The sequence below is a fragment of the Chlamydotis macqueenii genome, chromosome 1 (genome assembly GCF_036417535.1).
Source record: "Chlamydotis macqueenii isolate bChlMac1 chromosome 1, bChlMac1.mat, whole genome shotgun sequence".
Lineage (NCBI taxonomy): Eukaryota > Metazoa > Chordata > Aves > Otidiformes > Otididae > Chlamydotis > Chlamydotis macqueenii.
Window position 1 is genome coordinate 82,415,282 of NC_141556.1, and position 27,522 is coordinate 82,442,803.

Here is a 27,522-nt window from a genome sequence, read left to right on the forward strand (position 1 = left end):
TGCTTCAAATTCACATTTTAGGCTTTGCAATAACGCATTTGATTGTTTGGTTTGAGGGGTTTTTGGTTTTGTTTTTTTGCATGAACAAAAACTTTGACTCTATACAAATTAGACATTGCCAAGAACAAGTTTAAAGAAAAGTTGATACAATTTTTTATTGTGGATAAATTATTCTAATTCTGTAGTGAAGACATAATATTTATACTAAATTTATATGAACAATGACATCTAGGAGAGAACAAAGCAAGGGTCAGAGTTCCTGAAAGTCTTTCATGAAATGGGAAGGCAAGTAAACAAAACAGTTAAATCATCATCTGATGAAGTTCTACATGGCTTCTGTTTTGAAAGCTGTTGAATAACATCTAAGTCATTCATTCAGAATACAGATTTAAATATAATTTAATTCAGGACAGCTGGAAGTATCAAGCCTGTGCTCCTGAAAAGTGTCTTTTCCTACCATTTGTTAGAATCATTTTGCAAAGGGTGTTTCTTTGGTTCTATCAGTAAGACATAGTCAAAATTTTGCATCTTGCTTTCTTAATTGCAAATCCCACTTCTCTAATACATGTTGTAGTGGAGCACTGAGTTTCAAACCGAGCAAGCCTCTTTCCCTTCTAGATTAGGAGGTGTCTGCATGCATAAAATCATTCACCTGCTTGCATTCTTAGATGAAATATTAAATTAGGGACATAAATGAAACATGGAAATAGCTGAGAAGCAAAGATGCAAGTCACCAATAGGAACTGCATCTGCTAAAAAAAACCTATTGCAATCAGCGTTATAAATGCAGGAGGTAGTCTCTTTAAAATTTGGTTCTGTCAAGAGATAAAGGCAGTTACAAATGAGTTAAAGAAAGAATCATAATTGGGAACACCTGTTCTGTTGGAGAGGAATTGTGAAAGAGGCATTTTTTACATTCATTCCAAGAACTGTACTTTTAGGATTTCTGATACAAATTGTGATATTGCAGCAGTGTGCTGTGGATATGAATCATTAATCTCTTTACAAAGTCCACAGCTTTTTCCTCAAAAAAAAAAAAAAAAAAAAAAAAGAAAGAATTAAAATAACCTTACTTTTACCTGTTTTGATTTTAACCGAAAGCAACATTTAAGGGTCGAAATTGGCAGACATTTTCTCTGGCTTTGTTCTTTCACTTTATACTGAAATGACATCAGCAGTTCCAGAGACAGTTAAATCTCTCAGAAAGAGGCTGATTTTCTTGAAAAGCACAAAAAAGTCCTAACGTAAGGGAGAGGGAGAGTGACTCTAGCAGTGCCAATAATAAGGGAAACACTAATTTAGACCAGTTATTGCTGTTTTCACCAACAGAATGTCTCCGCGTGTTCTACATATGGTAAGATAACACAGTAATGATATGGCTGATATAATCTACAGTACTCTTCAATGCAAGAGCAGTGAAAGGGAGGAATTTTCCATCCCCTCTATTTTTATTTTTTTTTCATATTGTTTTTCCCTAAACTCAGTGACAAATTAAGCAGCAATTCTCTGTGTACAACATTCTACTGTAGCAATTTTACTCACAAATGTGGTTCTTCCTTCTGGGCAGAGCCCCCTGAAGGATAACATTTCCAACAACTGGTTTATTAACGTCCCTCAGGTCAAACTGTTGTGGTGAATCATGACTGTAGGCTTATATAGTGCACTACTAGAGATGAAGTTTGGAAGTCTCCTGCAGCCATCTTTTTTTTCTGTGTCTTTAAACAGTTTCCAAAATATTGATCTTAACCATTAAAAACTAGTTTCCATTTCTGTCTTTCTGAGAGAGGGATGCGGAGATACCTTTTCCTTAATTGCTTTTTCTGTCTGAGTTTTGTCTAACCATCATCACAGCAGAGTTCATTGTAGCAGGAGGAAAAATGAGAAAAAGAAGAATATATGTAGAGTATCAAGAGCAGAAAGAAGATGATGAGTGAGAAAATAGAGATGTCAAAGGTCTCCAAATAGCCTAACCTTTCCTGAAGTCAAGCAGAAGAGAGTCAAGCAAGAATTTGTCTCCTTACAAATATAAGGAAGACTATTGAAAAAGAACATGAGCAACAATAATTACAGCTTTTATGTCTTTATGTTGAGAGGCCCTAGATTTGCTTAACAGTATTGCATTAAAAGACAAAGATCAAGGCAGTTACCAGACTGTTATAAAGAACGAAGAATATTTTAAAAGGTATCGGCATGATATAGGACCAAACTTTTTTTTAATACAACATATTTGAAACTTTTTTCAATCAAACAAGCAATTTCAGGGGAGCTTGTGGATCTTATCTCCAGATGGTGATGGGACACAAAAGCATGAAACTGGAAAAAAAAAAAGTCACAAACTCCTAATATATAACTGGAAAAAAAAAAAAAAAGCTATAAAAAATTGCCAGGCTGCACAGCAGAAACAAAACAAATTGCATGTTTTGGAGGGAGAGCAAGAGAAGGCAACAGCTGACAGGGCTACCGAACCACAAACCCATAGGAACATGGGTTTGGGTATAGGAAAAACATGGGTTTTGGACATCGGAGAAAATTCAAGACTACAAGCAAAAATTGACAAAATGCAATCAGAGCCAACTTGTAAAAGAAGTATAAAGGATTGTATTATGTGTGAAAAAATAGTACCAGCTTATGCAACTCTAGCTTTTGGAAAAAAAAAAATTGTTTTGCAAATAAGAGCAAAATTGTTCTGTAAAAGATGGCAAATCAGAACTGAGAGTATCTACCAAGAAACTCCAGGTGTGTATGCATTCTGCATGTTTGAAGAGAAGAAGTAATATTGGTGGGAACTGTTGAATAGCTTTTAACGTATATTATCTGTATCATTACCTTGAATCCAAATTAAAACTTTCTGACTTACACATTTTAGTTCTGTGCCCAAGCTGAAGTGAAACTTCAAATGATGGGAAAGCTTCAAGGAATGTTACAGTGTTATGTGATGGTGTTTTATTCCAAGGTTGTCCTTAAATTTAAGTTAAGAGAGACTGTTGGTTTTTTTAAGGTAAGTAGGTACACACAAGTGGAAAATGTGAAGCAGAGATGCAATATGTCTACATCAAAGGAGTGTAGGAGGATCAAAATACAAAATAAAAAAAAAAAAGCTTTAATAAATTGAATTCACATCACCGATGATGGTGATTTCCCAGAACCTAGATCTATGGTCCAGGCTTGACATAGATTGTTTATTTGTATATTCTGGGGGGAAATATATTTTGAGGGTCTGTATTACCATTAGTATGGAGAAGGTATATTACTTGCTCAAGTGTCCTTCAGAGGAAAGTTTAAAGCAAGAATACCTGCTTATGTAATCATAAGATTAAACTAAAGACATTGTGAATTCTCATAATTGTAATGTAAAAAATCAGATAGAAAATCTGCTCAAATAAGGTGCAGGACATCTTCAGTCTTGTTCTATGTACAGTCAATGCACATATACATATGCACATATATACATGTGCACATACACATCTCTGTGTATAATACATATATATATTACATATACAAACATAATTTCAAATATCTAAAGCAGAAATGTCAGTGGATCAGTCACCATCGAGAGACTGAACTATGATGGATTTTAGGCTTCTGATTTCCCACTCAAAGATTTACAGGTGCCATATTTCCATTCCAGATTGTTATAAGAATAAGGTCCAAATTACCTGTAAATAAATTCTAATTAGCATAATATTAAAAGATTATGACACAGCTAATTAACTTTAACTGGAATCCAGACAGCAGTGTTAAATGTACTGTAGAAAAGGCCGAGGCAAAGAATTTCCTGTGACATAAGAGATAAAACTTCAAATGAATTTCCTTTGTGTTTCTGTGCATAACTCCGGAGTTTTCAATATAGTTGAGTAATTAGATTACAAAAAGATACTGAAAAAAATGGCTTTCCAAAATCATTTATCTTTAGTATAATTTAGCCCTTGTTGAGACTACGTTTTGATGTTGATAATTGGCAAAGATGGACTGGTGCTGAACAAACTTGACACCTGGCCCTTTTCATACTAATCTTTCAGTCCTTCCAGATGGCAGAGTTTACTTCTGTTCCCATCTGTTCCTTTTCAGTAAGAAAAAGGAAGGGAAAAATGAAATCACGAAAACATTTCATGGCTTTTAGAAGGATCTCTGAGATTCTTTTCAAGTCCTTTATTCTGGATCACATTCCTCTGGAAGGCTGGTGATGGCACCTACAATTATTTGCCTCAGATCAAAGCTATAATGCTAAGTTTCATTTTTCAGGTTTTGCCTGAGATAATTCATCTGGATGAAATTCACGGATGGAAAAATTGAAAGAGCTGGAGTCATCACATCAGCACATAGTTGCAAAAAGAGTAAACAAAACAAGCAAGCAAGCAATGAAACAAGAGTGGTATCAGACTTGTGATAAGATAACATTTGATACCATCTAGAAGTAGACAAATCAGAGCCGAATTTAGGTGGAATTGTGCTAGTTCACATTTGTAAAACTTTCTACACTAATAAAACTTTTTGTGCAGAAACAACTACTCTCATTTCCCTGGTTATTTGCAATAGTTTCTCTGTTGAGTTATCAGATCTTGATTCTGGTCTAAATTTTCACTGCATCAAGATGAACTTATTCCGTGTGGATCCATTAGGCTTCTTCCATGTAAGTGGGGGTCAGACTCAGGCCTTTGTTAAGCTAGTTATCTCCAGAGCTAGCAACACAGTATTTAAGAATATTCAGAAGGAGGATGATAGAAGCTGATGGATGGGAAAAGAGAAAAAAAAACCAAAGTGAAATCCATCAATATAAGTCTGCCCAATAACCAGGAAATTTTGGATGCTACTTTGTAGTCTGTAAGTTCCCATGTGTTACTAAAAAATATCAGTTAACCTGGAAAAAATCCAGAAAGCAATTAGAATAAACAAGTATTTAGAGATATTGATGAATAAAAATTAAAATAATCAAATGTGTGGACCTGGCTGAAGGAAGATTGTGGTACATGTGTGTACCTATTTGAATATCTTAAATACCAAGAAGCTGTCCATATCTTTCTCTTGTCAATGATTTGGCATGGTTCCCTTTAAGGACCAAGAAGTTTTCTAACTGCAGTCATCCTAAAAGAGCACGTTGTCCTGAGGAAACTGGAAAAAGAGTGTAGCTTAGTTCACATGCTCCACCAAACAGTCTGAATACCTGAGAGGAACCTCAGTGTGTTTGGAGGGACATGGCAGAGCAAGTGGCTGTCTTGTGCGTGGCAGAGCCTCTGCTTGTGCTGCAGGCACTGCAGGACACAGGCCCATAAAGTGCTGTCTTTCCACTTCACCTGGCCTCTTTACACGTGAGGATGTCTTAACATCAATCTACAGAGCGTCTTTAGGCAATTTGTTTCTGGAGAGCTTTGCAATGCCATTCCAGCAGAAATAAGACTAGTTATCCTGGTGCAGTTTTACTAGTTGATTGGAGGATCAGGAGACTCTCCTTGAGCAAGATGCTGTATTGTGTAGGCATGCCAATTTGTATAAAGTTACTTTCTGGATCTCTGTCCAGATTGCTGCCAGGCTATAGACATACCTCAGTTGGGAATTTGGGAAACACTGCTAAGCCTTTCTTTTGAAAAAAGAGCTGTTCTCCAAGAATAGATTATTTATTAAAATATTTCAGTTATTTTCAACAACTATAGCCTTTATTTTTACTTCTTACTCAAAGACTAACATTATAAAAAATGACCACTAGAAGTTAACTAATGAAAAAATAAAATTGAAACCAAATCTCTACTATAGAAACATCTCTTGCCAGTCATCCTACTGCCACCCAGGACTGTGTTGCTGCAAACAATTTCTACATGGAAAAGCACTCAATACTATAGCAATGGATGGCACTCAAGTTGGATAGGGGATGGTATGAAGATTTTAAATGGAGTGATGGAAGCCCAGTCATTTGATGAATTTAAAATTAGACATGACAGAGCTTTGAAGAATATGCTGTCTGGCTGGGCTGGATCTTAGGACCACAGATGATACGAGGAGGTATTAGACTGTACGAGGAGATGGATTTTGTTGGTTTTGATTCTCCAGTTCTGAGGAATCCCAGTTGACCTCCCAAGCCCAGCAGCTTTCAGAGTCACCTTGGAGGGGACAGTATCACGCCCTGGTTTGCTCCAGGTCAGCAGACTTCACTGGCTTTGACTTGTAGCTGCAAGTACTAGTTTCCTGGTCTGTGGATGGCTAGTGTCTCTAGCAGCCAACAGATGGGTTAACAATGAGACACAGGTTTGAGCAAGGGGGGAAGCCTGCCAGGTTTTTAAACTTTAGTGTCCAGGGAGACTTAGTCAAGATTTAGTAGAACAAACTGGGGAATGGTTTGTTTCAGAGGAACTGGCAAATTCCAGCAAAGAAATGGATTTGCTACAATTTTTCCAATCAAGTATACCAGTCATCTAATATTCTCTTCCACTCTCTGATTTCTGTGATTCAACATACTAAAATGCTTTGGATGTGCATCCATGGTTTAGAAAAAAAAAATCAAACACACACAAAGACTCAAATTTAATGGTTGGTTACAGGCTCTATTAGGATTGCTTGGGTGCAACTGAGGTCAGAATTTGGCCTGAAATCAGATGAATTTCTACATTTGCTCCTCTGGGGACTCAGAACTAAATGCACTGAACTCAGCGGAAGTGCTGGTGTCAAACCTGTCATCAGAGGCTGAGTCAGTGAAGACACAATCTGAACCAGAGACACAGAGAAGGATTAAGGTAAAAAAATGAATTTACCAAAGAACAAATAAACCAATCAGATTTGCTTAATGGTGGTTCAAAGGACAGCAAATACTGAAAAGTTACCAACTTTCAGAGGAATGAGGCAAATGAGAACAAGCTATGACAAAAAAATAGCAAAATGAACAGGAATATTTCCTAGTAGAAGAAAGACAGAAAAAGTAAGAAAAATCTGAATATTTTATTGGACTATAAAAATATATGTTTCCCCAAAATGCAAACCCTTCCAAGGCAGACTACTCCCTATCCTAGCAGATGTGAAAAGCAGCCTTAGCTTCCCAGGGCAAGATTTAACTCCATGAAGCTTTTGTTTGGTTTTGTTTTGTTTTGTTAAAAAAAAACCCCAAACTGAAACACAACCCCCATCTGGTAGTACTATTTAGATTGTTTTGCTTTTCTCAGAGGCTGTAACTGTTATTCTTTCAACACAAAAGCTAAACATTGTTCTTGAGTGTTTCAAACTTATAAAGGCAGTTTGAATACAGAAAACACAACCTCTCAGCAGAAAAATAGTCTCTGTCCAGGTGGCTTCATGAGTAGCTTTGGTATTAATAAACTAATTCAACTTTTTTTTTTTTAATACATATAGACCCTATTGAGGAGGAAGCACATACTTCCTAAAGGTGTTCTGATATTGTGAGATATTTGCAATCTCTCTGAAAGTGTTTTACTCCTTAAAATTGTCTGCTGCAAATCACACCTGCTAACAGAAGCAGTCAAACTGTACCAGCCACTCTATACCACCAGTACAGAACCTCTCCAGGGTTGACTTTCAGGTGGCACTTGTAGTAATAAATAAAGTAGGGCCAGGATACAGTGTCAAGTACTGGCACCCAAAACCTGCCTCATGTAGGCTGCCTTATAGAATCATAGAATCATAGAATCACATGGTTGGATGGGACCTATAAGATCATCTAGTCCAACCGTCTTCCCACTACCATTGCTGCCACAGCTACTAAACCATATCCTGTAGCTTCTCATCAAGCCGCCTCTTGAACACTGCCAGGGACGGAGACTCCACCACCTCCCTGGGCAGGCCGTTCCAGTGCCTTACCACTCTTTGAGAGAAAAAGTTTTTCCTCAAGTCCAATCTAAACCTCCTCTGGTACAACTTGTGGCCATTTCCTCGGGTCCTGCTTGTTGCCTGGAAGAAGAGGCCAAATCCCTGTTCATCACAACCTGCCTTCAGGAAGCTATACAGTGCAATGAGGTCTCCCCTGAGCCTCCTCTTCTTCAGACTAAACAATCCCAACTCTCTCAGCCGCTCCTCATAAGACTTGTGCTCCAGACCCCTCACCAGCTTTGTTGCCCTTCTCTGGACACGTTCCAGGGCTTCAATGTCTTTCTTGTAGTGAGGGGCCCAAAACTGAACACAATACTCAAGGTGCGGCCTCACCAGTGCCGAATACAGGGGGATGATTACCTCCCTGCTCCTGCTGGCCACACTATTTCTAATGCAGGCCAGGATGCCGTTGGCCCTCTTGGCCACCTGGGCACACTGTCGGCTCATGTTCAGCTGAGCATCAACCAACACCCCCAGGTCCCTTTCCTCTTCACAGTCCTCCAGCCACTCAGCTCCGAGCCTATAGCGCTGCATGGGGTTATTGTGGCCAAAGTGCAGGACCCGACACTTGGCCTTGTTGAACATCATGCCATTCAGCTCAGCCCAGTGATCCAGCCTATCCAGATCCCTCTGAAGGGCCTCCCTACCCTCAGGCAGATCAACACCGCCACCCAACTTGGTGTCATCTGCAAACTTACTGAGGGTACACTCAATCCCCTCGTCTAGGTCATCAATAAAGATATTGAACAAGATGGGCCCAAGTACCGACCCCTGGGGGACACCACTTGTAACAGGCTGCCAGCTGGACTTGACTCCATTAACCACCACCTGCTGGGCACGGCCCCCTAGCCAATTCTTTATCCAAAGAAGGGTATACCTACTCAGTCCACAGGCAGCCAGTTTCCCTAGGAGAATACTGTGAGAGACCGTGTCAAATGCCTTGCTGAAGTCCAGGTAGACCACATCAACAGCCTTTCCTTCATCCACCAGTCTGGTCACCCAGTCGTAAAAGGAAATAAGGTTGGTCAAGCACGACCTGCCTTTCGTGAACCCGTGCTGGCTGGGCCTGATCCCCTGGATGCCACTCATATGCCGAGTGATCTCACCCAAGATGATTTGCTCCATAACTTTCCCAGGTACTGAGGTCAGGCTGACAGGCCTGTAGTTCCCCGGATCCTCCTTACGGCCCTTCTTGTAGATGGGAGTCACATCGGCAAGCCTCCAGTCCTCCGGGACCTCCCCAGATAACCAGGACCACTGGTAGATGGCCGAGAGCGGCTCGGCAATCACCCCCACCAACTCCCTTAGCACCTTAGGATGGAGCCCGTCCGGTCCCATGGACTTGTGGCAGTCCAGATGGAGAAGGAGCTCTCTAACTGTCTCCACCTGTACCACAGGGGGTGTACTTGGCCTGGCATCCCAGACTTCCAGATTAGGGCATAAAGTGCCCTGAGGATAACTGATCTGCCTATTAAAGGCAGAAGTAAAGAAGGCGTTGAGGACCTCAGCCTTCTCCTTATCCTCAGTGATCACATTCCCCGCTGCATCAAGTAAAGGGTGTAAATGCTCCTTATTTCTTCTCTTACCACTGATATATTTGTAAAAGGATTTCTTGTTCTCTTTTACTGCAGTGGCCAATCTGAGTTCATGCTGAGCTTTTGCCTTCCTAACTTCCTCCCTGCATACCTTAGAAACTTCTTTGTAATCTCCCCAAGTAGCCTGTCCCTTCTTCCAGAGGACATAGACTCTCTTTTTCTTCCGGAGCCTCAACAATAGTTCCCGGTTCATCCACACCGGTCTTCTTCCCCTACGGCTTGCCTTACAGCATTCAGGAACAGCCTGTTCTTGTGCCTTTAAGATCTCCATCTTGAGGAGCATCCAGGCTTCCTGGACCCCTTTATCCTTAAGGAGCGACTCCCAAGGGACCCTCGCAACAAGCGTCCTGAACAAGTCAAAGTCCGCCCTCTTGAAGTTCAGGATAGCCGTTCTGCTAGTGATCCTTCTGACATCTCCAAGAATAGAGAATTCTACAATTTCATGGTCGCTCTGCCCAAGACAGTGCCCAACCTTCACGTCTCCCACCAGACCTTCTCTGTTAGTAAAGAGTAGGTCAATCAGGGCACCACCCCTGGTAGGCTCTCGTACCAGCTGCATAAGGAAACTATCTTCCACACCCTCTAGGAACCTTTTGGACTGTTTCCTGTGCGCTGTATGATATTCCCAGCATGTATCAGGGAAGTTGAAGTCTCCCACAAGAACGAGTGCTGGCGATTGCGCGACTCGCTCAAGCTGCCCATAGAACGCCTCGTCCTTCTCTTCATCCTGATTAGGCGGTCTATAACAGACCCCCACCACGATGTCACTCCTACAGGCCTTTCCTCTTATCCTTATCCATAGACACTCAACTGTATCATTCCCAACCCCAAGCTCTTCAACGTCAAAACAGTCTTTAATATAAAGGGCCACACCACCACCCTTCCTTCCTCGTCTATCCCTTCTGAAGAGCTTGTAGCCTTCCATCACAGCACTCCAGTCGTGGGAGTGGTCCCACCACGTTTCAGTAATGGCAACCAGGTCATAGTTATCCTGCCGCACAATCGCTTCCAGCTCCTCCTGTTTGTTACTCATGCTGCGTGCATTGGTGTACATGCACTTCAGCCGAGACGGCTGCCTCAGCCCCAGATCGAGCACCGTTCCCCTGGGCTCTTCCCTTGAGGGCCTTGTTTTGTCCCCTTCCCCCTTCGTAGCTAGTTTAAAGATCTGTCGATAAGCCCCGCCAGCTCCTGTGCTAGGATTCGTTGTCCCCTGTAAGAAAGATGGGTTCCACAAACAGAAGACAGGCCAGGGGCCGAGTAAACTGCCCCATGATCAAAGAACCCAAAGTTTCTGTCTCGACACCAGCCTCTAAGCCAATTATTCATTAATGGAACTTTCCAAGCCCACTCCGTGCCGCTCGCTGACCCTGAAGGTATAGAACAGAAGATCACTTGAGCTCCTGCTCCTTGAACCAAACGCCCTAAACCCCTGAAATCTCTTTTCATAGTTCGTAGGCTTCTCTGTGCAATTTCATCACTGCCCACTTGAACTATGAGGAGTGGAAAATAATCAGTGGGCCTAACCAGCTGTGGGAGTTTCCGGGTTATGTCTCTGACCCGGGCCCCAGGAAGGCAGCACACCTCCCTACGGGTAGGGTCAGGCCGGCATATTGGGCCCTCTGTCCCTCTCAGAAGGGAGTCACCTACAACTATCACCCTTCTTTCTTTTTTGGAGGAGGCAGTCTTCAAGCGTGGCTCCGACTGCCTCACCTTATGCAAGCTAGGAGGCGGCGTTCCCACGTCATCCTCACTCGCCTCTCCCTCTGGTTTCAGGACTTCAAACCTGTTACACAGAGGGACCTGGGGAACCGAGGTAGGTCGGGATGGGGGTTGCCTGCGACGCCAACCTGGGACCTGCTGCCATCCCTCCTCTTCTCTCAAGCAGTCCCTCTCCGCTTGACTATGGCAAGGGAGAGTGTCCACTACTCCCTCAGTCCGGGGGGTGCAATCTCTGCGTCTTTCTCGCAGAGAGTCACTCCACCAGTCAATCTCCCGCTCGCACTCTCTGATACTCCGTAACCTCTCTATGTCCTCCCTAAGCTCCACGACCAGACTGAGCAGCTCATCCAGCTGCTCACACCTCGCACAGGTGGCATCCTTCCCGTCCTCTCCTGGCAGCAGCAGGCACAGGCACTCCCTGCAGCCAGAGACCTGAACTGCCGCATTTTTGGGCAGACCTTCTGTCTGGGTTGCCACAGTCTTCTTGGGGGAAGCCCGCTTCCTGGTGAGGACCATGTGCAGGTGCCACTCAGAACTGAGGGCTGTGTTTGGCAGATGGTGCTACTCACCACACACGCCTGAGCAGAGAGGGTGACTCTTCTTAACACACAGACTTGTAAACTATAAGTATTCATATTCTTATTTACATGGCTGAGAATATTTAAAATAATTCTAGTTTGCAGGACTTTCAGATCCTCATAGTATTGGACTGAAAGTGTCAACTCTGTTTTGGAAAATCCTGCTTTCTGGACCTTAGGGCCATTAGGTTAAAAAATTTGATAACCCTTATTGGTACTAAAGTCAAGGAGTTTTCAACTACAGCTGCTTTTAACTTTGTATATGTCTGAAGAATTTGCTAGGTAGTCCCTGTGAGGAGGAGATATTTTAATAACACGCACTGCTCATCAGATGAAAATTTCTCTTCCTTATTTTTTTCTTAAAGAAGTTTATTTTGTCCAAAGTAAGAGATCTCACTTCTTCCAGTCTAAGTCAGCTGTTTTCCCTCTGTAATGAAACAAATCAGTGCTTAGAGAGAACTGAAGGTAGAGGACAAATGGGTAGGGTTGATGGTGGTCAGGAAGGACAAGGTGGAAGCACCATGAGGGAGCCTGGCCCATGAACAGATAATACCTGTGTGAGTGGCAGAGCTGAGGTGGAGAAGGAGTTACTCAGCGTCAGGTAACAGCTCGTAGAAAAATTCCAAGAGGGCAAATGAGGTGGTCAACGAAACAAAGGGTGATTGTAGGGCACTCTCATATGGCCTACAGGGAGGGCAAGGACAGTGCTAGGAAGGAGAAAGAGGAAGACAAAGAAATAAGATGCAGTGTTCTCATAGTGCAGTCACATATTGACCCATCCTCTTCCATTTGCATACACATATGATAGGATGAGGGGTCATGGTTTTAAAATAGAGGGAGGTAGATTCAGATTAGACACTAGGAAATTTTTTTTTTTTTACAGTGAAGGTAGTAGAACACTGGAAGAGGTTGCCCAGAGTGGTGGTGGATGCCCCATCCCTGGAAACATTCAAGGCCAGGTTGGGCGGAGCTCTGAGCAACCTTATCTAGTTGAAGATGTCCCTCCTCCTTGCAGGGGGGGGTTGGACTAGATGACCTTTAAAGTTCCCTTCCAACCCAAATCATTCTGTGATTCTATGATGCTATGCATCATCCCCATACATATGTACATTTAGTTTATACGTGTCCCCCATCTACTCCGCAAAACAAATCTGTCCTGAAAACTGGATGTAAGCCATAAAACAGAAAGCTGGTAAATTATCACTATCAAGGCTGGGGTAGTGTCTGGTGACCTACCACTCTTTTCACTTGTGTAGCTGAACAGTCTGAAGGCATTAAGGGGTAAAGCTGCAGAAAAACAACAGTAGAGAAGGAGTGGGCTGCAAACGGATAGAAAAGATAGAAAGGACAGAAAAAAAAATTGTTATATATAAGGACAAAGAGTGGTTAGAAAAATGGAAAGAAAATGAGAGACTGAGAGGGGAAAAGCCTAAGATAATAAGTCTGGGAAAAAGCCTAAGATAATGGGTCTAGGGAAAATCAATTCAGAGCCTGTATATTAAATGTCAGGGAGGAAGTTGGAAAGGAATAATATTGAAAATTATTTTAACAATAAATTAGTGCTGGATTTATTACATAGAAGTTCTTTTATAGTAGAAAAGATAAAAAGAAGAGAGAACTAGAGAGTGCAAAAAGTCAGTATAATTATAGAAGGCAGAGAAAGAGATGAAAGATGTCTCCTGTTTTTGGAACATCACCTTTATTCCTGAATGTTCTAGTGCCGCAAAGACGTAGATGAAATTGAGAAAAGTCAGAAAACTGAAAAAAGTATAATTAAAAAAAATAGAATAAAAACCTTTAAAAAAATCATATACATTCTGTAAGACAAAGAATGTGATTAAACAAAGAACACCTCATGTCAAGTATTTGAAGAATATATTTAGTAAACAGTAACAAGGAAGGAAAGTTGCTCAAGATGTTGGGGGATTTAAGTGGGAGAACATGTAAATATCTATAAACAGCAAAAAAAACCCCTATCCTTTCAGGAAGATTTTTAATATTATGGAGTTATCTGCATCATCCTTTTGGAAAGTCAGTTGTGCAAAATAAGACTGCAAATTGTTTGAGAAATGAATGAAGGAAATAGTTTTGTACTTATCACAGGAGCTGGAAACAATGAACTGAGTAATTTTTTTCTAACTTTTAAATGTACAAATCCAGGAAAGACCTCCAGCACATGGAATGACATGTCCCTCTTAATGACCATAGTTTTGTTACCTAATCCAGAGCAGGGTGAATTTTCTGTTACCTTGCAGTTTGGTTTTGCGCATACTGCTTACATGCTACGAGTGGGCAGGAAAGTGTGGAAAATGGTAGAGAGAGGACACAGACATATGATTCCACATTCTTCCAAAGCATTTCTTAAGTATTTCCACTGTAGCCTTTGTATCTAAGGAACAATTTTTTTACTCACCTGGCTATACATTATCTATTTTATTCCCCTAAGTCAATGGTTTTATAATTATCATTTAGTATTTCTGAAACCAAGCTCATCACATATCTCAGTGTCTAGTGGTACTACATGTTTACCTCAAATACAGCATACTGGGAAAACTGGTTAAACGTCTCCACCAGATTTATGAGGTCTGTGTTTGATAGCTGAAAGCCATAAAATCTGATCTTGGTTTGGAGGAGAAACCAAATCCCATCTCTCAAGGGGAAAAAAGCTGCTTTTGCCTTGTGAGTGTGCCTGTCCACCTCCTGGCTGAGGCAGAAGCCACAGGAAAGGATGCTATCTTAGAACTTGTCTAACCACAGAGCTATTCAGAAGCAGCTGTTGGATTTAAATTTCACACTCCCAACCTGAATTCACTTCTGAGTATAGACAAGCCTTTAAACATTCATGTAGAGTACAATGTATGTCTTCCTTCTGTAATTCTCCAGTTAACTGCCAGTTACGTCTGAAGTTATTGATTTAGACTCCCAGCAAATTGCGGGTGAATTTTTGTAGGGCATAGCCTAGAAATATATGTTTCTGAGTTAACTAGATTAACATCTTCTCATGTGCGAACTCAGCTAATGTAAGATAAAACATCTAAAATCTATAGCAGAGACAAACCCAAAATAAAGGAATTTATTGCTAGAAGGTGTGAAAGAGCAACTGAGAAGAAGCATATTTATTGCTGTGGTTCCATTACGGGCAACACGTACAGCTGAAGCACAGAAAATGCTGGAGGACTGCTGCAAATCTTACCCTGTAGGATGCAGTCCCTCAAGAATGCTTTCATCACCTCTGGTACAGGTTTGTAATAGATAACACAAATGGAGCTTGTTCTACAGACTATATTTACACAACTAGGCAGGCAGTGACTCCCTGGAAAGTACAGGCAGAGTGGCAGTGAGTCATGCATGCTGGTTTCCCAGTGCTGCCTGACGGAAATATGGAATTGCCTACTGTCCTTTCCATGTGTATTGAAGTGCAACCAACACATTACTTCTCTGAGCTCCAGATGACTGCCAGTGAAATTTGTTTCAACATGTACAGACACACAACCTTCCCCAACACACCAGTGTCCTCATTCACACATATCTTCATTACACATTTCTGGAGAGGGAAATTTCAAACACAACCTTAGAGGTCAAATTGGAAAGACCCTTTTGCCTATGTGTGAAGAGGTGGAGAGGAGAGAGAGGTAGAGAAAGATAAGAGAGGGAGGAGTGTACAGTCTTGTTCTGATCTGTCCAAATGCTTACTGCCCTGAAAGAGATGGCTACCTTGCTTAGCTTGCTCATGCAATAAGATGCTCATACCATGTGAAGGAGAGGAGAGTCTTAACTGAACTGGATGCTTGGGTATGTTTTTCTTTTAATTCCTCAAGAAGTATAATCTTCCTTGAGACTTTCTGCAGAGGAGTCTCCTTCTGCTATGGATTTAAGGCTCATGATACAATCAGGAACATAGCTGTGTATGTTTCCTCTAGCACTCATTTCACAACCTTGAAACTACTCCATATCCACTCTTACCATTTCTCTCTTCACACGCACATCCCATCTGTCCCCTCAGAAAGTAACTTATCCCCACATCCCCCACTGACAGATGTACAAAGAGAGATGTCTGTCTCCCACACAGAAACAGCTGCCATCCACCTCTGTCATCCCTACCCACATGTTGCTTCTTTCCATTGTCTGGTCCTAGTCACCATGAGGAGACACACACATGGCTCCACACCAGCAAGTTTCTGCAGGGACAGTCAGATGTTCCAGTTCTTGCAAACATATTTCTTTGGCTGTGTCTTGGCTACAAAGGAGTCCAGGCGGGCACAAATATCCCATGTTCTTAGCACTCAAACACAGCTTGGTCACTCATGCTTTGATCCCTTTCCCACAACAGTCCAGCACTAATTGTACCCATCAATCCCTTTCTCTTTTCCTGGACAGCTGGCAGGTTGATGCCGCCATTTGCTTTTTATTTTCTCAGTGGTTAGGCGGGGAAGAAGTGGAGCGGTCAGAGGCCAGGGCATTACCCTGGGCTGTGCTGGTGGCAATGGGCTGAGCAGGCTGTAGTCCATGGTTTCAGCCCAGCTGAATCCCAGTGACTGGGACTGTTGGCTGCAGTCATGTGTCTCCCCGTCATGGGCAACTGCTTCACTGTCCCCACCCCTGCCAGGGAAGCTCACTGCCACCAGAGGAGAAAGGGGCTTTCCACTGAATACAACCACCTCCAAGTTGTAAAAAAAAAATTATCTAGCTGGAGAGCTTGAACTGGACTCTGCAGTGGGAAACCAGTGCATAAAGTAGGAAAACAGGTTCCCAACACAGCCCATTGCTGCACAAACACTAACTTCATATTAAGCTAAGTATTTTACAGGCTACCTATTTTATAATTTTTTTGGCAGAAGTTAATCACTGGAATGAACCAGAAAGGCATCCATGAACTTTCATATGACTGATGCCATGTAAGGTCTGGGCCCAGGGGCTTCAGCCTTCAAGCTTAGCAATTCGGTGTGATCAGACTGTCTTCTTCCAGTGGAGGTCTGGCAGGATTACTCATAATCTTCTGATCAGCTATGGATGGAAATGAGCATTTTCCTACCCAGTGGAGGACAGTGCTTAAGAAGATATCGAAGTCCTAGGCAAGCCGGACAATTGGAAGATATTCATAGAGCAGATTTGAAGAACAGAGTTTTTCAATACATGTGATTGTTTTGAAGGAAAAGATGTTCTTAGTGTTTCTCACTCACACCCAAGGATGTATCCTGTTATCAACCTTCCCTCAGCTGCACGTTACTCCAGTACTGCTTCAAGTGATGGATAAAGCTAATACTTTCTTGTTTCCTTTGACTGACATCTGCACTCCCTATGTGTACTTCAACTCAATGGTTATTCATCCAACAGCCCTCTTAACTACCCAGCTGCCCTTTTAACTAGTCCTAGAGAAATCTCTCTGCCATTTTGTGCCAGCAGAATACTGAAGTTTTAAGGCATGAAAATAAGGTGCATTGATATGCCTCAAAATTAAGCTGGCATAAATATTTTAGGTAGACATCCTGGGATTTTCTCAGGATTATTCACTAGTTCTTTAGAAAAAGCCTGTAAAATCTCTAAAGGAGAGTGTCTCTGCTGTGCACGTCATGCAGAAGGCAAGCACATCTAGCACACATTTGGTCCTATCGCCACCCACGCACCAAACCATGTTCTCAGTTAGTCATCTTTCCCTACCCTCCTTCCCAATGCAAACATTTCTTCTTAGTACTCACGAAACTCACCTCTGTTGTGTGTCTTACATAAGTTATTTTGACACAGAGAGTTGTGCCACAAACACAGTGGATACAGGATTCTCCAGTTGGCTTCTGATAGCCATCTTACACGCCAGCACGACTTCCTGGGGGTGTGTGTGTAACTTCCAGGCAGACATACATCCCTTACAGCAACCCAGTACTCTTACATGCCCCTCACTGATTTCAGCTTCTTCCTGCAGATTGGCTGGATCATTTTCATCATGTGCCTTCCCTTCCTCTGCAACTCTGCCAGTCATGTAGGTACAATGCTCACTGAACACATCTGTCCCTGACCCGCAGATAAAACCAGCATCTCATATATCCATGCACCTATCACTGACTACATGAATTTACCTGTGCCTCCTACTTGCTCTCCACTTGCTCTCCCCTTGTATGTAACTCCCAACCTGCTCTCATGCTGCTATGCGTGAATGTACGGCCCCTTACACGCTTAGACAACCTCCCTTAAACTAAGAGGCTGACAGCTACAGAGGGCTTAAGCTGTCATAAACTTTTTCCCACTCCTCATCACTCTTCCCTCCTCTATAATCTGTTTTCCTTCGCCGAGGCCCCACACCCAGGTCTGCAATCCTTACCTATACTTACCTCATTTTCTTAGAGTATTCTGTGTGCACAGATCTGTCTTATCAGGCACAACTTTTCACTCTTTTCATCTTCCCTTGCACAGCCCTTACAAGCAGGCACAAACAGGCGGGTACTTTCCTTGCCTGCACACCATCGTGTGTCAGCCTACACTAAGCTTCTTACTCATCATAACATGAACTATCATTCCCGTTCACTTCCACCTCGTGCCCTACAACTCCTAACTCCACTTGCCTCCCCACACACTTCACACTTTACTTTTGACTTTAGTACAGCCATGTGGCTTATACAGCCCTCCAGGTAGTTATCCCTCTCCTTCCTTCTCCTCCCACCTCTCTATATCTTTAGTCATTTCTCTGCTAACACATTTGTTCCATTCCCTCTTGCTGCTTCACTTAGCCAGTACCTACCATAGAGATATAAGCACACTTGTTACGTCTCTCTTAATAGTAAATCACTCCTTTTTGTTTGCATATGTGTTCTCCTCCTTCCACACCCCTCACATTATTACTTACTTTCTATTACTTTCCCCAACTGCTTTGCCTGTAACATATCGCCTGTTCTTCCCCTTTGTTATCCCAGCTGCTCAGTAAGGAAGCATCCTCTGTTTCTGCTGGCCAAGCCACTCCTACACCTTTGCAGTACTTCATCTGTTTGCCTACAAAGCGATACAAAAGTAGATTTTGTCTCACTCTGTGCTCTCTTGCCCTTTAAGTCCTCTAAACTGCGTTTTGCGCAGGCATCTTTACAGAAAACACAGCTCTTAATTTCATCCTCATGCTTCTCAAGACCTGCCACATCTTTATATTCCTGTCACAGTTCACCCTGTCCCCATGATTTCCATTATCTTGCATTTTCTCACAGCACCTTCACATGGCTTTTTCCTCATCTCCCTCGCAACCAGGCAGCACATGTCTATAGCACTACTCCAGCACGCTTCAAATCTCCTCTGAAATTTCTCTAAGCAACTACCCCCTCACATACCTTTATGGGTCCCTATACCCTTTTCTCATCACCACACCCTATCTAGAACCTGCTAATTTTTTCCTCTGCATTCCTCTCCTCGGCATGTGTTTCCGTCACCATGCAAGCCTTCCCTTTCATACTCTAACACCTTCCACGTAAATACATCCTCGTATCTATTTCTTGACAGAATCAAAGGTGTCTCCTTTACACGCCCCCTACAAGCATCATGTAGCTGATTATTTTCCATACCTTTCTTCAAATAGACAATAGTTCACATTATTCTTCCTCCTCCGAACATCATTTGTGCCCTGTACTTTCACCTTTCTCCCTCCACTCCCACTCCATACCCTGCCTCCCCCTGGCAGACCCTAGTATCTTTGGATGTCCCTTTCATATCCTCACCCACCCTCCAGTCTGCACCTTTTCCCATCCCTCTGAAGTGTTACTTCCCCTTCTGAGCTCCTAAACTTTTTTCCACCCACAAAGCTCCTCTTTTTCCAGTTGACATGCAGCAGTTCCCCTTTTAATTTAACCATCTTTGTATAGCTGATCTGACTTTATTACCCCAATACACAACATTTAATACATACTAGTTGATTTTCTGTATATAACAATTTCTCCCCAAACTCCTTATGTCTATCTTTCCATGTACCATTCAGTTCATCTTTCCTTGGGAAAACAAAACAAAACAAAACAAATCCTAAACCTGCATATATTGCATACCTCAACACATAGCACCCTTGTACACAAAGCACTCCCCCCTGGCTCTGCTGGTACATCGTCTTCTTCCCATATTTTAGGTCCATCACCTGCAATCATGTCTAGTTTTCCTCCCTTCCGCCATGCTCACACACAAAGCTCCTGGTACTGAAACGTGTATCTAAGACCGATCTTTTTACTACTAGCAGCTGGAACCATGCCGAATTCTCTTCCATTCTCTATTACTTTTGTCTGCCTTGTCACAAAGTGAGTTTTTCTTTTTTTATTATTATTACATTTTCCTTTTACTTGCATTTTATTTATAGGTGTTTCTTGCATGACTCCTCCACTTACAGGCTTGCACAGATCAGGTATTTCTGTGCCTGAGAACGTCTCTCCTATTTGTCTGGGTATTTTCCTGAAGGCACAATGTAAAGGCAAACTTTACATACCATTTGCACTCCTCATTCAACAAATCACACGAGCCTAAGAGCAAAGAGTGCTTTCTGAAAGGTTGTAGCTCATAACAATTGACTGGACCATATAGCACACATCCCTGTCTATTTTAATAGGGGGGAGGAGGGAAAGCAACCCCCCTCACACACACACAGTCATCTCTAAATAACTGGTTTTGCAATATAGGAACCAGAGAATGTGCACATAGCAGCCCTATTCAATCCAAAATATCCATCTCTCCGGATACTGCATATTTATAGTTCAAGAGATAGGACCAACACAGAGCTTTCCCGTTTATTTTAATGAAGGATTAAGAACTGATCAGAAAACTATCTAAACCATTCACGGACTTTTTCCCCTCTTGGCGAATAGCAGTTTTGTGTCTCCATAAGGACTCGCCAGTAACTGACGCTTTAAGCTGCATTTCAGCTGTTTAGATGAGAAACAGCTTTCTATTTTGCTCTCTGTATGTGCGTCTGTGTTGATTAGTTGTGTGCTGCATTCCTAGAAGGCACTCACCAAAGGCTGGAAATTGCAGCGTAAGAATAGTTTTCCTGCCATCCCAGCACAAAGTGAGTGTATCTTTTTCACCTAGGCACAGAGACGCAGGGAATCCTTTGATCTCCTGTTCCTCCCAGAGAACTTAGTGTTTGGGTTTAAGGAGAATGGGGATCGATTCAAAGGTCATGAATAGGGATTTCAGTGTCTGGCATACACACACACACACACAAAAAAAAGCTCCAGTGAAGTTAGTTACCTGAGGCAGGCGAGGTATAGAAATTGGGAATTTTGACTTTGCTTGTCATGGGCTCTAACTTTCCCTGAGGGCAAGCATGCTATGTGTGCTGAGGCTGGTTCTTGCAATCCACGCTCAAGATTTGCAACCCCTTTTGTTATATCTGAAGTTGCTGGTTTCCCTCTCACAATAAAACCAAGAGTTTCCTTTGCTTTTGCCTCTTAAATCAGATTCCTTTAGCACCTCATATTTCTCCTCTGCTGTTTTCTTGCCAGGGACCTGAACAACAGCGTGCGGAGCAGGAGGAGAGAGGAACCTCAGGACGAAAGCAAGCTGTAGGGCAAGTAGGGGTGGAGGAAGGAGGAGGCACAATGCAAAAGGCAACAACATTTGGGACACATCTACTGCTTACACCCCCCCCCCTTATACTTATTCAGAGGACCCTTCTACCCCGACTCCCCTCCCCTCTCTCTTAGGACCCTATTAGAAAACGTCAAATTTCCCTTACCGTGGTAGGAGTAACCATGGCATCCGTGTGAATGTTTCCAGAAAAGTCGACATGAAGAGAAAGGTGGATGTAAATATGTTCATTCAAAGTCCCAAAGTTGGTCTGCTTGGGTTGCGCAGAGTTGCTCTATGGGAGAGGAGCCTTAAACTCTGAGTCCCGTGAACATAATCTGCTCGATTATAACAAACCAGCTCAGCCAGATGGCTCTGTGCTCTGCAGATTAACCCCTTTATTGCCACACTCCACTTTCCCTACCTATCATTTGTAATAATCTTGCCTGGTTGGGGAATTTCAGAGATCGAGGCATTTTTTTTAAAATGACAAAACCATCGTAAAGGTCATCTTTTCCCCTGTGGGCTTTAAAAAAAAGAAACATCACGTGCCTATTTTCTTTTTTTTTAATCCAATTGATGGTTTTAGTCCTCTTCCTGGCAAAATCTTTTCATATTATTAAGAACCAGGGAACATTTCAGAGAATTCTTTTGTTAAATCATAACCATCTCTTCCGGACTGTGATTCTCAGAAGACAAGTATTTTATTGCAGGAATGTCTCTGTGTTTGCACTCTAATGGTCCATCCACTCCTCCCTCCCCCCCCCCCCCCCCCCCCCTCTGTCTCCCACATGCACACTCACACACTTGCACACGCACACGCTGTGGTCAAACTGCCAGCATGTGTTGCTATTCTTACCCATATTCAGAAGTCATTATAGGACAAGTAAAACAGGTGAAATAGAGACGCTAAACTAGAATGCCATAAGCCTCTACTCTCTCTCTCTGGCTCCTCTTTTTTAATTTTATTTTTTAAAATTACTTCCAAATCTTAGACAAATTTATTTATTTGGTCAGCATTTCTGTCAACCAAGTCACCCCCCATGACACAAAAAATAATTGTTGGGAGAAATATCCACTGTTAAGAACAGAGCTTAGAACAGATTTGTGTCCAGATATTCCTCCAATTTTGATTTGCAGATTAGTCCATTAAGTAAAGGATGGCGAGTGCCAAAAACATGGAAAGTTCATCAAGCAACCAGCAGTGACTGGTTTCCAAACTTTTTATTTAGAGTGATCGCTCACAGAGATGGCTGATAAATTTAGCTGCATGCCTCTAAGTCTCCCTCTAAATTTACATGCTTAAGTCATCTTTCTTTTCTGTTTGATTCAAGCATAATCGAGCAAGTCATAACCATAAGAACATGCTCATGTAAGATATGATACAATACTTCAAATCTTAAGAGTCATCAATTTGTTTCCTTACAGAACACTTCCTTTACCAGCTCATGAAGATTTTCTTTCGTTATTTAACCCAGGATTTTTTCCTTTTTCCCCTCAGTGTGTAAGAATCATTAGCCCTCTCATGCTGTCAAAGCATTGTACCATCTTCTTTAAGACATTTTAATCTACCTAAATAGTTGTCACAGCTTTATTGAAATGTTTTCCACTGTGGATTGAAACACAGTCGGTATCGTTTGTTGTGGTTGTCCTTTATTTGACTTTTTTTCAACCATAAAATAATCCTATTTAGGGTAACTCTGAACTCTGCAAATTCTATCTATCTCATTAATTCTGCCTGAGTCGCTTATTTCCTCTAACTGCCCTGATGCAGAAGGAAAGAGTCAGCTTCCACTGTTGCCTCCTAAGAATTTTCTACTAAAACTTGCTGCTTAGCCGATGAAAAAAACACTCAAACCTTGAATAACTCTAGAGCCTTTTTGTCTTCCTCATTTGGCTGAATACGGTTTCAATTCTTTATAGAGCTTTCTCAGCTAAGAGGAGGGAATCAGATTTAAATCCTGTTCACCTCAGCCCTGGCAACGTACTCAGACCTGAGAAATGCCTAAAATATGACTCAGCTTTTAATGTCCTGAAGTAGACAAACAGTACTAGGAATAAAAAATTTTCCTATGACTGGTGAATGCTCCCCCAGAGGTAGGCAAAGGGTTAAGCATCTGAAGCCAGCCCTAGACAGGGAACTTCGCATTTGCAGCTAGCCCAGAAAAAAAAAAAAAAAAAAAAAGAAGGAAAATAAGTAGGCTACAAGTAAACGTCCTAGGCAGAGGGGCTGCCTACCTTTGATGGGAAGCAAATCTATCAGAACCAGGCAGTTTGCACAAGTTAAGGTGTTTTGCCCTGTATTTGTGTCTGGGTCTGTGGGCAATCAGACGCCTTGTAAGTTGAGATGTGACACCTTAATCTTGCCAAATATGTGTGCACTGTAAAAAGCATTGTAGACAGGGTGTTTTCACAGCTATAGAAAATGGAGACATGTTTGGTCCTTGCAGTTTTCCAACGTTTCCTCTAAAGAATTTTCTGTTGTTCTGAAGCTGTTTTTTTTTCCTTGATATTTTTGCATCTTCATTTGTTATCCTGGGTGTCATTCTTTTTTTTTTTTTTTTTATGCTAACCCTTAGCACAAGTGGATTTTTTGTTTTTACACTTTAAACATGTTTCTGAATTTTTGATGAGAAATAATAAAGCTCCCAAATGGTCACCTTATTTTACACAAAGCCCTTGGACCTGGAGTTCTGACATGGCAAAAGAAATTTGTTGCTTTGAACAAGTCTCTGTTCTGTCTTGAAGAATTTAAAATATTACTTGAAGTGTGCTGTAGAAAGCAATCTTTAAATTCTGAGAATTTTAATTGGAATAATTATTATACATTGATCTGATTAATTAGACACTTCAAAATATGTAACATTTTATATACTTTGAAGATGTATATTTTTCACTACATACTAACAGATACTAGTGTAATTGCTTTTGATATTAAAAACATGAATATTTATAGAAAAGATAGCATGTGAGTATGTGAATGGATGAAAAATTTATTGAGTTTAATGCATGCCGTGGGTCATTACAAAAGTAGAGTTGGAGCTCCCCATTAACCGTTAGCTTTGCAACAGCACCACTTTGTGGTTGAAGTCCCAAATAGATACTGAGAAGGGGAATGTCTGTAGGGATATCACATGCACTTCAGTAAGTTTGTGCTCTTCCTTTGGTGGTTTTGATACGCATCAACAAACGCACTTACCTGAGATGGTCCTCCATTTATGAGACGGTAGTTTTGAAGTAAAGACAAAGAAGAAGTGGAAGCAGAAGATTAGCTCCGAACATTTTGTCTAAGAACTTCAATTGAGGAGGCTACTCGCATTTCAACCATCCAGAATGTAATAAAAAGTCTGACAACATCTCTAGAAAAAAAAAATTTCCTTGACCTTTGTCGTAAATGTTTAGTTAAAAGTAAAAATTAATCCAAGTATGATTTTCTTTGATTGGTGGAAATGGTGGTGGGAAAGAATAAGTTATCTTAGAAATTATTTATTTAAATATTATTTTAAGAATACCAATGGTACCATTTCAGAGTTGAAAGAATTGCTGAAAACTCATTGACATTGGCCTTCCATATGCTTGCATTAGTGCTGAACTTCAGCCATTATGTATGCTCACATTTGACTTTTCCTTACACTCTTGCACCCAGACTAGAGAAATTAGAAGCATTCAAATGAAATTCCAAGCAAGATTCACAAATGAGGTCTTATTTGGTTCTTATACACATTTATTGGAAAGTTGTCTTCTGCAGTTTTTACTCTTTCATTTAAAACTAATCTGATAAATTCTTAAAATAATTACAACAGCTTATAACAATTAACATGGTAGATCAAAGATGACACAGTGAAAAACATGAACCCAGAGCTGTGGACATGTCAAGAGGTATGATGGAAAAAATGCAGGACAATAACCATGAATTAGGGTCACAATCTGAAAGCCATTGCTCTTCAGAGCTATTCCTAAAAGCAATACATTCTACAGTGTTTTATGTAGTTCACCTGTAAACCTGTTTTCTTGACTGAGAATTAGCAAAGTGAGATAAAGTGGGATTATAAATATAGTATTAATTAAAATAAAAAGAAACAGACTATTTTGTACCTATTAAGTACAACCACTAACACTTTCTTGTGTGAAATATTTTACACACAACATAGCAGTATTCAGTCAATATGTTACACAGAACATAGCAGTATTCAGTCAAAATTTTTTTAGTGTTCTACAAAAATGTTTAATTTCAGAGTTTCTTTGTTTAATGAAATGTAGGCATCTGTACTCCTATATCAAAATAAAGCTCTATATTAAGTAATATACAAGAGAGGATTTACTTTACAATATATAGCTATGTTTTGGCAGTAGAGTTATGGATCATTACAAATCTTTCTACTATACTGATGTGTTACATCACTTATCAGTTTAGCACATATTTGTCCTTTTCTGATGGTATTTAATTTTTCCAGACACAGTCTTTATTGCAGGCATAATTAAGAATTGTTGCAAAACAAGGTTAGTTTATAGGCACCATTTCAAGAAACAAAAAAAAAAATCTTCCTTTAACAATAGGCATACTTTTACTTGCTACTCATTTGTTATGATTACCAAATTAGTTCAAAAGAACTTGCATGCCTATCTGTAAAGAAGTCATTTATTACTTACATAAATGCTAAGAAAAAAAAAGTCAAATTAAAGGTACATGAAGAAATTTGGTTCCAGTACTTATGCTTGAACTAAGAAAATCTTCGGTTTTTAATGATCCTAGATGAGGAAGAAGATATTTGGAATCACAGCATCATTCTTTTACAAGGAAGATAAATTCCACACTGGGACATATAAAGAGGTGCCTAGTCTACAAGATACATAAAGTACTCTGATAAGATGTCACCTGGGATGTAGGGTCTAGTTCTGACCTAGCTGAAGTCAGAGAAGACCTGAAAAATGACAGAAGTAATGATTAAATGTGTAATATAGTTTAAAACATAACATATGATGAAAGATGAAAATTTTGAATTGCTTACCAAAGAAGAGAGAACTTGCAAGATGTTATGATTGAATACTTACCAGCTCATATCCTGAAAGACTGGGACAAGAACTGACAAGTTGCAGCAAGGCAGGTTCAAGTTAGACATGAAGAAAAACTGGAAAGCCCAAGCTTCAGAGTTGGTTGCCTGGGGCTACTGTGATATCTGCCTCATTTAAGGTCCACACCAATAGGGTTACAGAAATCTGTCAGGACCCACAAGATTGTAACTGATCATATAGTGGGGCAAGTGAAGGTCTAGGTAGTCTCTCTCAGCCCATCTTTCCCAGGACTGTATGACTTAAATAATCTCTTAAAATAAATATTTTCTGGAATATCATATAGCTAGTACTCTGACCTAGCTTTTGAAGAAAACTCTCCAGTGTTCCTTCAGGAAACTTCAGGAAGTTTCCTTTAGTTATCTATATGCCTTGGTTTGGGACACTAAGAGATGTCATAACTAGGGGAACTGACTGCTCCACACAACAGAGATCTAGCACACAGTAATATATCCACAGCAGGGAGGTATCTGGTGTTTTCTTCTCAACTGATGCTTCTGTATCTGAGAGGTCCAGTGGAACTATAATATCTGAAGCTGAAAGAGAATGAAGGAAAAGGAGAAGACAACTATATATTTTCAAAATAATAATATTAAAAATATCTACCACTGTGTCAAGCAGTTCCAAAGTGAAGGGCCTCAGAGCATTGCTGGATTGCCAACATGACATCAGCTGTGTCTGTTAAATTCAAGCAGGTAACCCATCACTGAAATGAAAGGCATAGTTCCATGCAATACATCTGGTAATAGTTCAGCCACGGGGAAACGTGTGCTGACTTTTATGTTGACGTTCCTAATTTTTGTGTCAAAAATAGATATTCTTCTCATTTGTTAGTTTCCCCTGCTGGAAAAAATAGAAAACATAGCAAAGCAAAGAAAGGAAGGTAAAATAGTAAAACACTTGATGAAAAGAAATCCCCTGCAGCCTTACTCGCTTGCAAGCAGCAACAAAAATTTAGCATAATGATCGAAATACAATTGGGCAATGATATTTTTCTTAAACTATTTCAGTTAAGGGTCTTCTTTTTGTTCTGAGTTTGTGTTTGCTAGAACAGAAAAAGTCTCAGTTCAAAGTACAGCTCACGAGGTGTGTTTAATAGCAGGAGTCAGCTTTTTAAGTCAATGGGACATTTCTCATCACTAGCTTGTATACCCTGTAGTTAATATTTGTGTGTTCTGACCTTACAAGACACTTTTATTTGAATTAAAGCAATTTTTATTCAAACTTTTTATCTGATG

The 27,522-nt window shown here is 41.0% G+C and overlaps 2 protein-coding genes and 1 long non-coding RNA gene across 3 annotated transcripts in view; 1 reads left to right on the forward strand and 2 right to left on the reverse strand.

Annotated features, from left to right (window-relative positions):
• The window catches only part of LOC147602176 (uncharacterized), a 70,513-nt gene extending 49,141 nt beyond the window's left edge, over positions 1 to 21,372 (forward strand). Inside the window, exon 3 of the long non-coding RNA XR_015260058.1 lies at positions 21,151 to 21,372. This is a non-coding gene — a long non-coding RNA (uncharacterized LOC147602176). The remainder of the gene's footprint in view (positions 1 to 21,150) is intronic.
• Positions 1 to 25,293, reverse strand: part of NTF3 (neurotrophin 3) — a 60,095-nt gene extending 34,802 nt beyond the window's left edge. The window contains exon 1 of the mRNA XM_086758353.1: positions 21,384 to 25,293. Coding sequence (XP_086614479.1) covers positions 21,384 to 21,401 — 18 coding nt within the window. The 5' untranslated portion in view covers positions 21,402 to 25,293. The remainder of the gene's footprint in view (positions 1 to 21,383) is intronic.
• Positions 6,514 to 13,968, reverse strand: LOC147602177 (uncharacterized). Its single transcript, XM_086739894.1, has 4 exons — positions 13,947 to 13,968; positions 12,935 to 12,985; positions 10,638 to 11,512; positions 6,514 to 6,693 (listed from the first exon to the last, which is right to left on the reverse strand). The coding sequence occupies exons 1-4, from the start codon at positions 13,966 to 13,968 to the stop codon at positions 6,514 to 6,516; spliced, it is 1,128 nt and encodes a 375-aa protein (XP_086596020.1).
• Positions 25,294 to 27,522: the final 2,229 nt, after the last annotated feature.